This window comes from Pterocles gutturalis, unplaced genomic scaffold (genome assembly GCF_000699245.1).
Source record: "Pterocles gutturalis isolate BGI_N339 unplaced genomic scaffold, ASM69924v1 scaffold23778, whole genome shotgun sequence".
In the NCBI taxonomy this organism is placed as follows: domain Eukaryota; kingdom Metazoa; phylum Chordata; class Aves; order Pterocliformes; family Pteroclidae; genus Pterocles; species Pterocles gutturalis.
Genome location: NW_010123693.1, coordinates 32,770 through 48,155, shown reverse-complemented (window position 1 = coordinate 48,155; position 15,386 = coordinate 32,770). Strand labels below are relative to the sequence as shown.

At 42.0% G+C, this 15,386-nt stretch overlaps 1 protein-coding gene across 1 annotated transcript in view; it reads left to right on the top strand.

Moving 5' to 3' along the window:
• REL (v-rel avian reticuloendotheliosis viral oncogene homolog) overlaps window positions 1-11,511 on the top strand; it is a 17,016-nt gene extending 5,505 nt beyond the window's left edge. Inside the window, exons 2-7 of the mRNA XM_010078012.1 lie at window positions 5,218-5,358; window positions 8,871-8,975; window positions 9,274-9,486; window positions 9,823-9,891; window positions 10,001-10,075; window positions 10,721-11,511. Coding sequence (XP_010076314.1) covers window positions 5,218-5,358; window positions 8,871-8,975; window positions 9,274-9,486; window positions 9,823-9,891; window positions 10,001-10,075; window positions 10,721-11,511 — 1,394 coding nt within the window. The remainder of the gene's footprint in view (window positions 1-5,217; window positions 5,359-8,870; window positions 8,976-9,273; window positions 9,487-9,822; window positions 9,892-10,000; window positions 10,076-10,720) is intronic.
• The last annotated feature ends 3,875 nt before the right edge of the window (window positions 11,512-15,386 follow it).

Genomic DNA, 15,386 nt, shown 5'->3' with positions numbered 1-15,386 from the left:
TGTCCAGCTGCTGAACCCCAGGTACAAAGAGAGCACAATATTATGCTTTTGACAGCAAGGGACAAACAGTACACCAGGACTATCTTCTCTTTCCTTTGTACCTATACAGTTGTAGTTCACGTAGCAGCAGCAAATGTAGCGTTAAATTATCTGGTGAGGTCCTTTTTAGGGAGTAAAGCGAATCTGAAATGTACCTCCCAGGCACTGAGAAGGACCCATGGCTGGCACCTGATTTCTCTGGTTGTACCTGGCATAAACGGGCCCTGGAAGAGGCAGTCCTTCCATTCGCTGCATCTGTCTGCTCCCACTGTTTCCCTGGCGCCAGGGCTGGCAGTCGTGGGAACCAACAGGCTGAAAATGAGCCTTTTCCTCTTTTCTTATGGCAAGTTAGTTTTGAGCCAGACCAGTTCCTTGATCTGATTCACCACATGAGAGCTAATCCCAGCGTTAAGAGTAGTGCTGGAAATGGAAGGCTGGGCAGAGCCAGCCTTTTACAGCAAAACCTCTGGTGTGGCTGGGTTAAACAGATCGGTCGGTATTGGGGCTAAGGGAGGGATCTTTGTGCTCCAGGAGCATAATCCTTGAGTTAAACCCCCATCTGTGTCATCACCTCCATGAAACTGAGCTCCTTGCATATCCCAAAATGAAAACCTGTTGTCCACATATGAGAAAAGGCAGAATACAGCTCCTGGGGATTATGAACAATGTGTATTCCTGACTTGGTCTCCTTGGTGAAGTGGTTTTGTTTTGCGGGAAGTCGTTCTCTTTGTTTGAGGTTTAGCAAGGCTTACGTAGCCCCACGTTGAGAAGGATAGGTCACGAGCTGTCCCTTTGCAGGGTGAGCTGGTGTTCTCAGCATCCCCCTTGCTGAATGTGTCACACCACATCGCTTGCCCTGGAAGTTTCCATGCAGGTTAAGTTGAGATGCTAATGAACCTCCAACTCCACCCACTCCAGAAGTTTCTGACATCATTCATCTAGAAGTTGGATGGAGGGCTGTACGTGAGGAATATGCTGTTTAATCAGGTATCGTGTTATCAGTCAAAAAACCCCAAACACTTAATCATTTCTCTTCAGGGTTCAAAATAAACTTTCACTTTCCCTGTAGCATCACCTTCTGAGTAAACATCAGAACCCTTAATCCCCTGGTAATTTCATCAGATGAATGGGATTTTATTGGCCCTTCTGGATGCTGAAGACTGTTAAAATAGTAAAAAAAAAAAAAAAAATTAATAAAGAGGAACAAACAGGAGGCCTGACTTTATCGACATCTTGGAATTGCATGGTGGTGGGCTGGACCCAGAAAGTGTCCAGTTTTGTGTTACAGAAGCAAATCCCAGACATATTCTCATTCAGTAGAAACCCACCAGGGAACCTCTGGGTTTCAGTGACATAAATCCCTGAGACAGGGACAAGCCAAAACTCATGCCTGTGTTGCAAGAGCTGCTGGGATTAGCCAGCTTGGGTTGGAAGGAGTTGATGGTTTAGCTTGCCTGGGGTGGTTTTGTGCCCACACTTGGGACTGTATTGGTCTCCTCCTGCGATAGTGGATAATGGAGTGGAGAATTATTTCCAAGGTAATTATTGTTTAAGTTGAGGAACCAGCATTTCTTGCAGAAGAGTTGTAAACAGATATATAAAGAAAGGATTTACTAGCTCTTGTTGCATTTTTTAGGCTGAACAGCTGATAACTCCCCAGGTCTGACTACAACTCTAGATACCATTTTTTAAATGCTTTTGCTAGAATCTTACTGAGCGGGGTTAGTTTTCTTTTTCCATTATGCTAGTGTTGTTTTTATGGGTGGTGGTGTTTTTTGTTTTGGGTGGGGTTTTTTTTTTGGCAGCTTGTCCCATAATTAACTTAGAATTTTAATTATTTTTCGATATTATTTTCATTTCTATGTGTTTTGAGTTGCTATGCATTCCTTTTGAAAGCTCTCCTTCCCCTTGTAAAAGAGCTCTAGTTAAAAACTTTCCTTTGTATACTCTGGTTTGCATAGGTAACTATGGAAAATTAATTTCTGCCCGGTTAAGGCTACTTTTTTATCAGATCGGGTCATCCCAGAAACATACCTAGGCTGTTGGTTGGATGCCAGCTCTTTTGGTTGGATTCATGCGAAGATGGTAAGGTGTGGTACCACCCAGTGAGCAGCAGTCAGAAGAGGAAGTTGGCCTCTTGCCAAAAGCAGAGCAGAACTTCCTTCTCTTCATGTGTTGTGTTTGAACCCTTTTTTTTACTGTATCTACATCATGCGATGTTTTTACTCCACGTGTGCAATGTCACTGGTTTCAGTAGAGCCGCTTGTGTGGAGCTTGCCCAGGTTGATGGAGTGCCTGCTCTTCTTCCCCAAAATCTTCCCCAGCGTTTCTTAACTTTAATAACTTCAGGTTTGTCAGGTTTAACCCTCTCTGTTGTCCTTCAGTAGAGAAGTCGGTGAAATAACACTGGATGACACGACCATCCTCTGTATGGCCATACCCCAAGCATTAGTCAGTGTGTTTGGCTGCCTCAGTTTTGTTTGCTTTTAATATTCTTCAGGTGTAAGCCAGCATCCATTCAAGTTAGTGGCTACTCTCAAATTGACTTCAGAGGGAGTAAAATTAGATGTTTGTGAAAAATAACAATGTTTTATTTTGCTTGGATGATTGGTGGGAATCAAGTATGTTTTGGAATCGATGAAAGCTGTGCGCTTCTTTATACAAAGATGGACTCTAGCCTCTCTCCATTTTTTAAGCATGTTTTCACAAGCTGGAGTTGCAGCTGTCTTGTTCTCCTTTTTTGCTCCGTTATGTTCATCTCATGTGGTTAAAAATAGCCCAAGAGGAATCAGTCTTGACTGAGCGCTTCCTCTTTCAAACTACAGATTTGGTTTTTTAAATCATATTAAATAATTTATAAGAAAATGCAAATGAGGAGCAGTGTTTTTTGCTGTCATACAATGGGCTGTACGCAGCACATCTGGTTCTCAAACGCCACACCTTTCCTATGTCAGGTGGTTAAACAGATTTATTGGGAATTTGCACAAGCTCATAGTATAGGAAACTATGTCATTTTCTCCACATCTAGTGTATTTTTGCATTTTTTGAGTTCTCATAGGCTTTAAGTCTGCTATTGTTTGCTTCTGAGGAAGGGGACTGGTGCTATTTAACCTGGGAGAGAGATTCGATTGCACAACTGCCCAGTCTTCCCTTTTGCTTCAGAATCAAAAGCCAGATCTAGATTTTTCTTCTTGGCTTCTATCTCCAGGGAGTTGACTTAGACAAAGGTATTGAATCTCTGTGCTTAATTTTTAAGAGGTTTGAAATTTGACTGCCACTTTGCCTCTCTGGCCAGATCCCTGTGGCCACTGATGGCTAAAACAACCCACGGACATGAGCCTCGATGCCAGAGTGTCCTTGGGAGCAAATTGCTGACTTTGATGGCAGAACACGGATTAGAAGAATCAGCTGAGCTGCTCAGAGCAAAGTAGTGTTGCAGCTCCTGATTTATCCCTTCTGCAGGGTGCGATCTAGAAAATGCACTTTTTAAATTCTCTAAATCAGGCTGTATCAAGAGGCAGTGGGCTGTGGAGGCTGCCAAAGCAGAGGCAGGCTGAACAGCTCTATGTTCCAAACTTGTTTTTGAAAGGTCTTGTTTTATTAAATTAGCAGTACCTTAAATGATAAAACTTCACTCTGCGAAGCTGGCCACCAGCATGCAAATTGCATGCTGGCAGAACTGCCCTGGGCACCAGCCTTTCTGAAGTTACATGTGTAGTTGCTGCGTAGTTTTGTACTCGCTTGTGTATTAATCTTGAAATATTGCAGGTCATGGACTTTGAAAAGGGAAAGGTGATACAATGTCTTTTTACAATAGAGACCGGGAGAAACTGAGATATTCAGAGGACAAGCCAGACTAAAAATGCCAGTGGAAAGTATTCTGAGCTCGGTACATTTGTTATTTCACACTATCAAAAGGTGAAAGGATGAAATAATTCAAGTAGGCATTGTGGAATCCCACTCGTGGCAGGGTGGAGACCAACCCAGTGATAAATGTTAAAGGTCAGAGCCTTGCAATCGAAATGGGTACGGTGTGATCTCCAGACTTCTTATTGCAGGCACATTTAATCTTTTATTGTTGTGAGAGGCCTTTGAAAGGGCAGGGGAAGGAGGGAACTGAAGAGGTTGTGATCTGTTGACTTGGCACATGTTCACTTGAGGTAATTGTGAGGAGTACGTAGCTATGCGGAACTGCTGCTTTGAGCAATTTTGGAAAGGAGAAACACTTTAAATTATTTTAATTATCAGTGCTTCTACTTAAAACAAAATTAAATCAGTTTCTCATTTTGCTAGCATTGAATGTCAACATAATGGTTAATGTCAGACCTTAAAGGAAAGCATCTACTCCAGAGAGGGCTGCTTTTCTCAGTATCGCCCGTTAAGCTCAGAGTACGTGAAATGTTCCCTGATGCTATCCCAGGTCCTAGGTCTTGAAACTAAAATAAATGACAGGGTGAACAAAACTGAAATGCTGAGCTTGGGTTATGCCTGATTTGTGTTTTACACTGGGAGGAACACATAAGGACACGCATGGATCCTTTCCAGCAAGGGTTTGCTTGGTGTATTACGAAATTATATTGTAACACTGCTAATCGCTATTCTCAAACACACAGCAGTGACACAGGTGTTGATGGGAGGGGGAGATGGTTTGTGTTGTTTTGGCTTCATTCTTGCCCCAGGAACTGCCTTGAGACTATTTTTCCATCTCAGTTTTTAGAGGAAAATAATGATATCTGGTAGCGGAAGTCTCTCACTGTTGCAGGAAATCTTCAGCTAGCTCCTAGGACTTCTTTGTACTGAAATGTTTCTCTTCAGCAGTGGCATTCATTGATTTTTTTAAAAAATTTTATCATGCACAAACAAGTGAGAAACACATCCAGGGAATGACTTTTAAACTACAGGTCCATGAAACTGGTCTGGCAGGCAGAGTGAGGAAACTGGACAAGAAACAGCTGGAGAACCAGGAGAGTTGACCCTTGTTTGACGAAGGGAAAGCTGCTGTGTTATTTGTTGCATGCAAGGAATTTATTCCTGCAGCCCCTGTAAAGCTGGCAGGGACTATGGGCATGTTTCTTCTGTCTTGGCAATACCATCTCTTTTACTGGTAGAGGTCCTTCCGCAGTTTTTTGCTGGGTTTGATAACTAATCCTCAGTCTTGTCTTTCCTTCTGCTGTTCAGTGCCTGAAGAACAGCTGCACAACATCGACGAGTATGATCTCAATGTCGTCCGCCTCTGTTTCCAAGCTTTCCTCCCCGATGAACACGGCAACTACACGATAGCTCTTCCCCCTTTGATTTCCAACCCGATCTATGACAACAGTAAGTACCAACTCTGTCCAATGTGGGTTGTATTTTTGGTGGGTTTTTTTGTTGTTTTTCTGTTTTGCCTGAGAAGAAAAACTCCGGGCCAGTTTCTGAGGTCTGTGCCAGTCTTCTGGGTCCCTCCTGTGGCTTGAGACTGCCACATGTGTGTCTAATGCGTGGCAAGGCAGTGTACACACACTCAAAAGATGATCCCAGGGTGAAGTGTTGGTCCACCAGAGTAAGAATTGTCCATCGCATCTGAGAACTCGTGCACTGGTGCTTTCTCAGCCCTTGTTCACCTGTCACAGCTGTGACTGCAAGGAAAGGCGGGCTTCTTTATAAAAATAAATAGTAGCAAGATGGATGGCTGCCATAAGACTGAGCTGGTTTCCCAGGACGTCTTCTTAAGCCTGTTTGTACCTGTGAGGTGTCTTGCCTTTGGCTTGTGAGGGCTCTGGAATGGGACTTGAGAGAGTGTTTTCTCCCAGTGGGAAACTGTCTTAATGATTTTATGTATTCCTTTTGTATCCCGGTCGGTTGCTATTGTCAGTGTAGAGGTAGGTGAGGAGGGAATGTTTGATCATGCTCTGGGAGGGTGCAGAAGGATGAGAAACGCCCCTTCTTGGCACCATTTCCCGCATTCCACAGAACTGAACTTCCCGATGGCTTTGGAAGGTCGCTTCAGGTGAGGATTTTAGCCCTCACTGTGCACTGGACTTCACTCCTGGAGCAGAATAGCAGAAGAGCTTTTAATAATTTAATAATAAAGGTGTTTTTTGTTTCTGCAGTGAAAGTATTTCCATGCTAAATATTTAAGGTCAAGGGACACTACTTTAGCAGAAACTACTGAATAAAATGGGGTCTGCATTTTATATATATTTTCATAACCACTATGAAAATGTGGAATATGAACTCAGGTGGTTTTGATTCTTTTAGTCTCTTCTAGCATTATCTAGAAGTTGGAACTGTGTGCATTGTGTTCTCAAGAACCTTTGTAGTATGGAGGTAATTAGAGTTGAGATAAAATTGATGTAGCAGATTTGCAGCTATGCCTCAGATGCCATTTAGAAATATGCCAAATCATGATTACTCGTCTGCGTTGATTGACGTCAGCCTCCGTTAAGCTGCTGAAACGCCAGAGAGCTGTGTGGTAGAGGAAGCTTGGTTTTTGAGTGTGGGTGTACGTGGGCAGCTTCAATATACCATAGGTGTCTAAAATCCTCCCTGTAACGTAGCAGTGGTGTAAATAAAACAGTGTACAACTGCAACCACAAATCATAAAAATTATGCTGCTCTTGTCTGGAACAGCAGTTTCAGATCAGAATTTCTTTTAAAAAATGTGAGCCTTTAAAAACCTGTTCTGTCATGCAGAACTGGGTAAGGTCAGGTTGGAACTTTAAATAAAAGATAAAATTGTATGGTACAGTGGGCTTGGAAATCCTAGGCTGTTAGACTTCAAGCTTTCGCAGATCTGTTCAGATCAGAAGCAAAAATGTATTCAGAGCATTTCTGAAAATCAGTTTGTACACTTTAAATCTAGGATTTTCTTCGCGTTCTACTTTTAGTCTGCACCTGCTTTGGATAGTAGAGATACATAAGAATAATAGGAACATAATCCAGAGGAGATCACATTAGCAGAGACTGCAAGTTTATAAAATTCAATATTACAGGCAGCTTCTGTTTTCAAATGCTTATAATGTTAAGTGGTTTTGAACAGAAATTTCCCAAGTTGTGTATCTTACCACACCAAAAACTCTTGGGAAGAGTCAGCTAAAGCAAGTTACAGTTTCTGAGAAACGAGGTTAGAGAGAACATGTTGTTCTGCCCTGGTTGAAAGTGATGCAATTTTTGGTGAGAAGCTCATTTTTCTAGGCATTTGTTACCAGGGACCTGCTTTTGGGGAGCAAGGAACAGGGCAGGAGTCGAGGCGATGGGGAGGCGAGGGCATGCACGGGGGAAGAAAGGGGAAGCAGCATGGCGTGACAGAGGCCACAGGGAATGTCTCCGTGCAAGGCTGCTGCCAAACTCGATGCTCCTGCCCAGCACCAGGGTGGACAGCAGAGAGTTGTGCATTCATGTCTGCTGGCGTTCGTGTTTCATTCCTCTGTCCTCCCTTCTAAACTCCTCTTAAAATAAGACAAAACAACAAACTCCAACCTAGGACCCCTTCCCAAAAACCTGCTAAAAAGACACCGGGTGCCATTTGAGCATGCAGAAGTGAAACAAAGGTAAAATTAGGCTTCTCCTCACAATTCTTAATTTACCCTTCCTGTGAAAAATGCTCATCAATCACATGATCCTGTGCTGTTTCTGGGTTTGTTTAGTTTCCCCTCTCTCCAAAGTTTCTGATTAATTCAGCCAGTGAAGTGGCATGTGTCATGGAGTAAATGGGGCTGTAGCACTTGTTTCTCCTAAAAATAGTAATAAATGCAGATAGTAACTATGTAACTGGGGTCTGGCCTGAGGAAACCAGGAGCTCTGTTTGCAGCATTGTCTGTGTTGTGCTGCAGCGTACCTGCAAAGCGCCATGACAGATGGGGCAGGAATTGACTCAAACTGAGAGTCTAAAGTAGATTTTATTTGTTTTTTGGTCTTTTTGAGGGTGACACCATGAGCTTTGGGGTTGTATTTCATCTCTGTGCCTGTAACAGGGAGCCTGTGGTAGTGGAGCCTCATAGGGCTGTAGTGGTAGGAGGATTGGTTTCTGGGTTGCAAAGCAGCAGCAGCTGGATCCTCCCAAGCATTTTAAATACATTTGGAGTTGATGTCTTGACATAAGATGAGATAACATCATGGCACAGCATAGTTTCCTTCTGGAAGAGGAGGCAGTGAACTATGAGTATGGTCTCCTTCCTGCCCTGGAGCCATCCGGTTGTTTGGATGCAGTGTGCAAACTTGGGGGGCGGTTAATTTATTGCGACGTAGAACACTAACAGAGATTGTGCAAAGGATGGCTCTCCATCCGCGACTATCCTGAGTGCTGTCCACGTACAGCCACAGCTTGGAGTTGAATTTTGAGTATTTTTGTGTGAAATCTGCTACCCTGAGTAAAGGGATGAAAGTTAGGCTTTCTATAGAGGGTAACTGAGGAGAGGTTTGATGGCTGAGCATGTCTGATACCCAGAGAGGGGAATTTTCTTGACTTGCTAGCCCAGCTTTTTCCAGAGAAGCATGACTGTAGCATCAGTCACTCAAGAGAACTGCTTTGAATTCTACAGCTTGAAGGGCAGCAGCGCTGAGCACAATCACGTCATTCGGGGAAGTATTTTAAGGATGCTCTAGAATAGTTAGGGAGCAAGCGGCGCAGCTGCACTGATACCCCGTGTTTGGAGATGAGCAGCCTAGAGCTGTAGGATCATGGCACATTAAGCCCTGCTTCTGAATTTCTTGTATGGAGCGACCTGTTTTGTGTGGATTTCGGGGTGTTGCACTCCTCCAGCTGTTGCCTTCCTTTCAAATGCCTTAACTCCCAGCACCTCATCTTCAGTAGTGACAAAGTTACAGTAATTCTGCCTGTTTGTTTCCAGGAGCTCCCAACACTGCAGAATTGAGAATTTGTCGTGTGAACAAGAACTGTGGAAGTGTAAAAGGAGGAGATGAAATATTTCTATTGTGTGATAAAGTTCAGAAAGGTAATCTTGACTAGGTTTTTTCTTTCCCTTTGTCCCAAATGGCTGATACTACCATTTTCTATCTGGGGAACTGAAGTGTAAGTGGTCTGGTTTTGTAGTTGGGCAGAATAGCTTTCAGGTTCAAGGGCTCTCAGCACCTCTGAAAGATCTTCAGTGCCTTTAAAGTCGAGCCATTTACTTTGCATCTGAATTCTGAGTCAGGCTGCTTTCTTTGTTCCCCTTCTTCCTTTTTTCTGCTGCAAGTTTTCAGTTCTCAGTTCTTCAGCCTAACAAGCATCTTCTGTTTCTAATGGACTAGATGATATAGAAGTCAGATTTGTCTTGGACAACTGGGAGGCCAAAGGTTCCTTCTCACAAGCTGACGTTCACCGTCAAGTTGCAATTGTGTTCAGAACGCCCCCGTTTCTCAAAGACATCACCGAGCCCATCACGGTGAAGATGCAGCTGCGAAGACCTTCAGACCAGGAAGTCAGTGAACCTATGGATTTCAGATACCTACCAGATGAAAAGGGTATGGTTCCAATTAGTTGAGTTTCTGAAAAGCCATTATCAGTGCAGAACTCGTGTTGATAATAAGCAGTAGCTTAATTAGTAAAAATTCTACCACACTATTTTTACAAAGTAGATTTTTGGTTTTTAAAAGTAATAATAGTCAGTTTGCTCCCTCTTTCAATGAAAATATCAAGAATCACAGTTAATCACTGTCTTGGTTTATTAGTGCTGTCACACTGGAAATATTTTTCTTTAAATGTATTTTACTACAATTAGGGCCACTATTACAAAGTTCCTTTACTAATTATATCAAAGGGAAACTTAACACTTTTTTCTTCTACTCCTTTCTCTGTAGATCCATATGGCAACAAAGCTAAAAGACAAAGATCAACGTTGGTTTGGCAAAAGCTCATACAGGACTGTGGTAAGGAAAATATTTGTATTTTTCTTATTTGAGTCAACTTACATTTAGATGGATTTCTTTTCTATAAAAGCAAACATTCCGTGTAGACTCACACTTTCTTCCATCGCAGGATCAAATGCGACACAGAGGCCCCAGGTAGCTCTGTTCCCCACTGTGCCTCCTGAAGGGAAGCTGATTAAGAAAGGTAGGTTTTTGCTTGCAGTTTGACAGTGGTTTGAAACAAGTGGTGCCTGGTTGCTGTGGGGAAGGGCTGGAGCTTTTTCAGGGGAGCACTGAAGTTCCCAAGGCAGCAGTAGTATCTGTCTCTTACTTTCCCTCCTCCAGATTCTTCTCAAAGCCTCAGTCATGCTGCAACTTCCCCTTTGCAAAGGAGAGGGCTACACCTTCTTCATCTTTAAGCATTGCTACCTTTCAGCCTTAATTTAGATGAGCACTGATTTTCTCTGTGTTCAGATACTCAGCCCTTCAAACGTACGCTTGGTTCCTGGCCTTCCCTCCTCTGCTTGAAATTCTAATATTCTCTTGAGAGTTTCTTCCTGTAAGATGGTGGTACTTTTGACTATACAAACTAAAACCATCAGTTCTTTACTTAAATGTATCTGTCACCTTTGGCATTCACCATCTAGGGGTGAGGTGGATGGCTGTCTTGCTGCTGTGCAGAAATCTAGGGTCTACCCTGGAGAGCAGTTAAGCAAGTACGAAAATGGAAATGGAGATGTAATTGTACAAAGATAGCACCATTTTTTTGCCTTTGCTTTTTACCATTTGTAATTTAAAAAAAATATTTTTAAAAGTCATTGAAATGCAGTCACATCTTTCCTTTCCCTAGAACCAAACCTGTTTTCATCCACGCTGATGAGGCCAGGGCTAGGAAACTTGCCCAACACTAGTCCGATCTACCCTGTCAGCAACCAGATTGCCCATCCGCCAGCGCAGGTGGGGCCAGGGAAGCAGGATGTGCTCTCCTCCTGCTGGCAGCAGCTGTTCAGCACCCCCTCTCCAGCCAGCAGCCTGCTCAACACGCACCCACCCAACAGCTCTGTGGCAGACGTGTCTCAGCCTGCTGCTCAGGGCAGCAGCTCTCTCCCAGCTTTCCACGATAACCCTCTGACCTGGCCTGATGAGAAGGATTTGGGTTTCTACCGGAATTTCGGCAGCACAAACGGGATGGGAGCAGTGGCGGTGTCCAGTGCAGACATGCAGAGCATTTCTAGTAACAGCATCGTGCACCAGGCTCATCCCGCCAACATCTCCACAGCCAGCATCGTGAACATGGAGACCGATGACATGAACTGCACTAGTATAAACTTCGAAAAGTATAATCCAGTGTTAAATGCAAGCAACCACAGGCAGCAGCTCCACCAGCTGCCTCCAGCTTGCCCACCCGTAGCAGCCCTGGGCGTCACGCCCTTTAATTCGCAGTCTAACTTAGCTGATCCAGCCGCTTACAGTTTTCTAGACCAAGAAGTTTTAAATGAATCGAGACTATCCACCAACCCGATCCCAAACCATCAGAATAGCATTGCAGATAACCAGTACTATGACACCGACGGTGTCCACGCTGATGAGCTCTATCAGTCTTTCCCATTTGATAAGATATTACAAAGCTATAACCATTGAGACAGCAGTGTCAGGCTGGAAGCGGGTACATACAGCTTTTCAGATGGCAAGCTGTGTGAAGAGGAGTAACTTATCCTTCTGGAATCCTTGCTTTCTCTTTCAGAATGTTACTACACAAGTTTCATTATGTAACTTCAGGTTATATATTACAACCCAAAGACTGGTGCCCATAAAGAAAAGAGGTGGGAGTAGGGTTTGGGGTTCTGTACCTTAAAAGTACCTTGTATACGTATTTTTACACTCTTGGAAAAGGGAACTGTTAACACTTAAATCTTCCTTACCTTTGGGGACTGTAAAAACTGGCGTCTTCAGAAGGGTTAAAATTGTTTGAAAGACAACAATTTCTGCTATGGAAATGAAATTTAAATTTTGATAGGACAAAACCTGTACGTGGGCACTCTCCTTCAGTCTCACCTCGCAATGTTAAAGCTCTGCTTAACTTACTTGAAAGGTTTAGGTTTCTTACCCTCTTTTGTATAAAATACTCCTCTCCTAAAACAAGATCATACACTGATTTTTCACATTTTCACCACACTCCATTTGCTTTGAAAGCAAATTTGCTCTTAATTTTTTTTTAATGACTATGTCATTGTTAGATATATTTTTAAAAGACCGGAAGGTTTGAGTTTTTAAATAGTCCAGCTCTGTTGTAAATGAATCACTGCACAAAGGAATGAGCAGAAAGTAAGGACTTCTCTGCACTTCATCCCGAGTGCACTATTTTAAATGACAAACCCCTGTTGCTTTAGGAATGGAGCACGCTGTTATTTCTCTGGAATTTTTTTTGTGTGTGTGTAGCTGTGATGTGTATGTTATTTTGAACTGCAGAAATATGTTGAGCCGAAGCATCTATCCTTTCCTCAGGTATCCCGGCAGTTTCCTGCTATGCAAGTGACTGCTTAAAAAAAGGCTCAGATCCTCCTTCCCCCCCACCCCCTCACAAGAAAGCTTTGGGGCAGACCTGAGGCAGTCTTGGTGCAGCTTCATCTAGATGCACTCTGTTAACAACTTAAGGCCATTTCAGTCAGTACTAATTAAAAACACTCCTCTATACTCTGTATCAGAAACCAGAACTTCCTCCCTTCCACTTGGTTCCCAGTCTTCATTCTTACCCTGACTTGCGAGATGTTCAGTGACAACTCGCCTGAATATAACTGTCTAGGTAAGACACTCTACTCTGCATTATAGAGCTTTGCTATTTTATTATTTTTTTAAGAAGCAACACAGCAAGAAGTATATGACTATTTCTTAAGTTATACAGCTGTTCTGTATGGCAGAGGAGGCTTCAGAATCTAATTGTTACTGTTTGGCAACATAAAACTGGAAAGAAGCAATCCATGGAAACCATGGAAAGATGCAATAAAAAAAAGCACACCGATATATAAAAAAACAAAACCCACAACTCCAAATCAAAAAAGCCACTTGAGACGTGTAGTTGTACGCAAGCCAGAAAGGAACTCCAAAAAACCTCCGTGGTTTACAGGAAAGCAATGACTCCTTACCTGCAGTAATTCATTGCATTCAAAGCAATGAGGTGCTGCTGCTGTAATGCATTACACCAATTACACCCATTTGACAGAATATGGTCCTTCAACAATGTGGAGAATATATGAAGCTTGGAAAACCGCTTCCCCTAACTCCAGGTAACACAACACAATGAATTGACTGTCCATATTTTAAAGTAGTTTTTCCTCAATTCTGCATAGCTCCTCTGCAGTCTTAAGTAATAGAAAGACCAAAGAAATACAAAGAAAACTTGAAACGTGTTGTTTATTCAGTTCTTTTTTTGAAGTTCTCAATTTTAAGTATATTAAATGTAAACATTTTACTCACTTCATAGAAAGCTCTTTATAGTACAATTTGTTTTTACTGTGTAATTAAATATTTTCAAAGTTCTGTTTTCCTTTGTAAACAAGTTGGTTTGGTAATTAAAAAACTGGTTATACTAAGTACTCGGCTTCTGGAACCTTCTCGGATTCCTGACAACCCCTCAGCACATGAAAGCCAGAGAAATGGTAGAAGGTAGGTGATGGGTTGCTTGTCCTGGGGCTTTTTAGAGTATTTTCTGATCACAATTACCATTGGCCACTACAAAACCTAAAGCAATGTGTACAGGAAGGGTTCATCGGCGCTCAGAAATTTTTTGTGGCAGAGCAATTCACTTTTTAGTCAGGGGGCACGGAGGACAAATGCTTTCACGCTCAGCTAGAGCTGTGCTACTGGTACAGTTTTCTCTAGGTTCTGCTAAGCTGATGCAAAAAAACCCCAAAAACCAAACATAGGGGGAGAATTCTAAGCGACCAGTTGTTTGGAGAAATACATCAGCTTTATTTTGAGTCCTTCAAGGGCAAAGGAACACTGGACCTCACTTTTTTTTTTTTAGTATTTTTCACATAATGTGCTAGAAAATATCTACCTTTTTCCCACATGCCTCATGAACACAATTAAATCTTATTCTCACAAAACACCCTATTGGAGTACTCACAAGCAGTTATTTTAGTTCTAAAAATAAGATGAAGGCCAAAGTACAACATTAATATTATTGCTGCAATCTTCATTACAGATTATGATAGTTCAAAGTCCTTACCTTGTATTAGAAACTGTAGACTTAAAAAAAAAATTCAAATTACAGATTACATCTCATTTTCATATTTTCCCATGATCGCTGAACAATAACTATCTAAAGAGATACTTGCATCATCAACTTCTTTTCCCCCTCCTTTGGCTGCTTCACATTTCTCAAAAAAATAATTTGGGAATTTTTGGTGGACCTCTCTACATTGTAGGGAGATTAGACTCAGCATATTTAGTGTAATCTTTATAGCCTTGTTTATCTGCCCTTTGAGTCTTAGTATCATCTCCAGTGTCACCATGATAACGTACAGCATAGTGCAGAAAGGGCTGCAGCTGGGAGCACCTCAAGCAGCTTTGCACTACAGCTGAAGCCCTTTCTGCCTCTGCCTCATCAGCTCTATTTCCCCCTTGGAACAGTTCTTCTAATAGCTGTTGTGTCCATACTGCAGTCTTGTTTACATTTTTCCCCTGTAGTTTATGGAATGTATAAGTCATATTTTAGCTCACATTGAGTTTCAAGAAATCATAGATATGAGACTGAAATTCTCTTTTGTTTGTTTTCTGAATTCAGTTTCTGAAGTTTTCCATCATTCATGACACTTCCTTTCTGGGTACAGATTATTATCTGAGACAACTACTCCTGGAATCTGTTGCTCATAACACCATTAAGACTAAAAAACCAAAAAATATTGCTGTCTGAATCATGTTCCTATTACTTTTGTGTTAGAAAAACAGGAGCTTTTGAACTACTGCCATACTTATGTTATAGTGGACTAGGAAAACAAATTATGAGAGACATGTATTGACAGCCCTTCACAGGCAGAGTATATAATATTTAGACTAATTTTTCAAGATCAGTTTTTAGGACCTCCTTAATCTATTTATTGATGCTTTTTTTGAGCCTACAGCTAAAGTTATGCAGCTGTTCTGTTATGAGGTCCTGGCACCACTGAACTGAAGGTAAGACATCTCAGTAATCCTCCCTGGCCCCAGACAGTGGTTTGTCTTGGATAACATTACCCTCTTTATTTCCAAAATGTTAATGAAGAGCCCTTAAATTCCAAACCTTAATTTCTTATCGATAACTTTCTTCTGTCCTTAAAATAAAAAACACCTTCCTAATGGATTAACATGATATAGGCATAAAAGTGGCTTTTCATACAGATGTAGGTGGTGGGACCTGGGTAATAAACATAAAAATAATCCTGCAGCCCAGCCCTTGCTTTGTGTGAAACATTTAAAATAACACAAATAAAAGAAAAAACCTCAGGTCTTCCCTGTTCCTAGACAATGTTCAACTC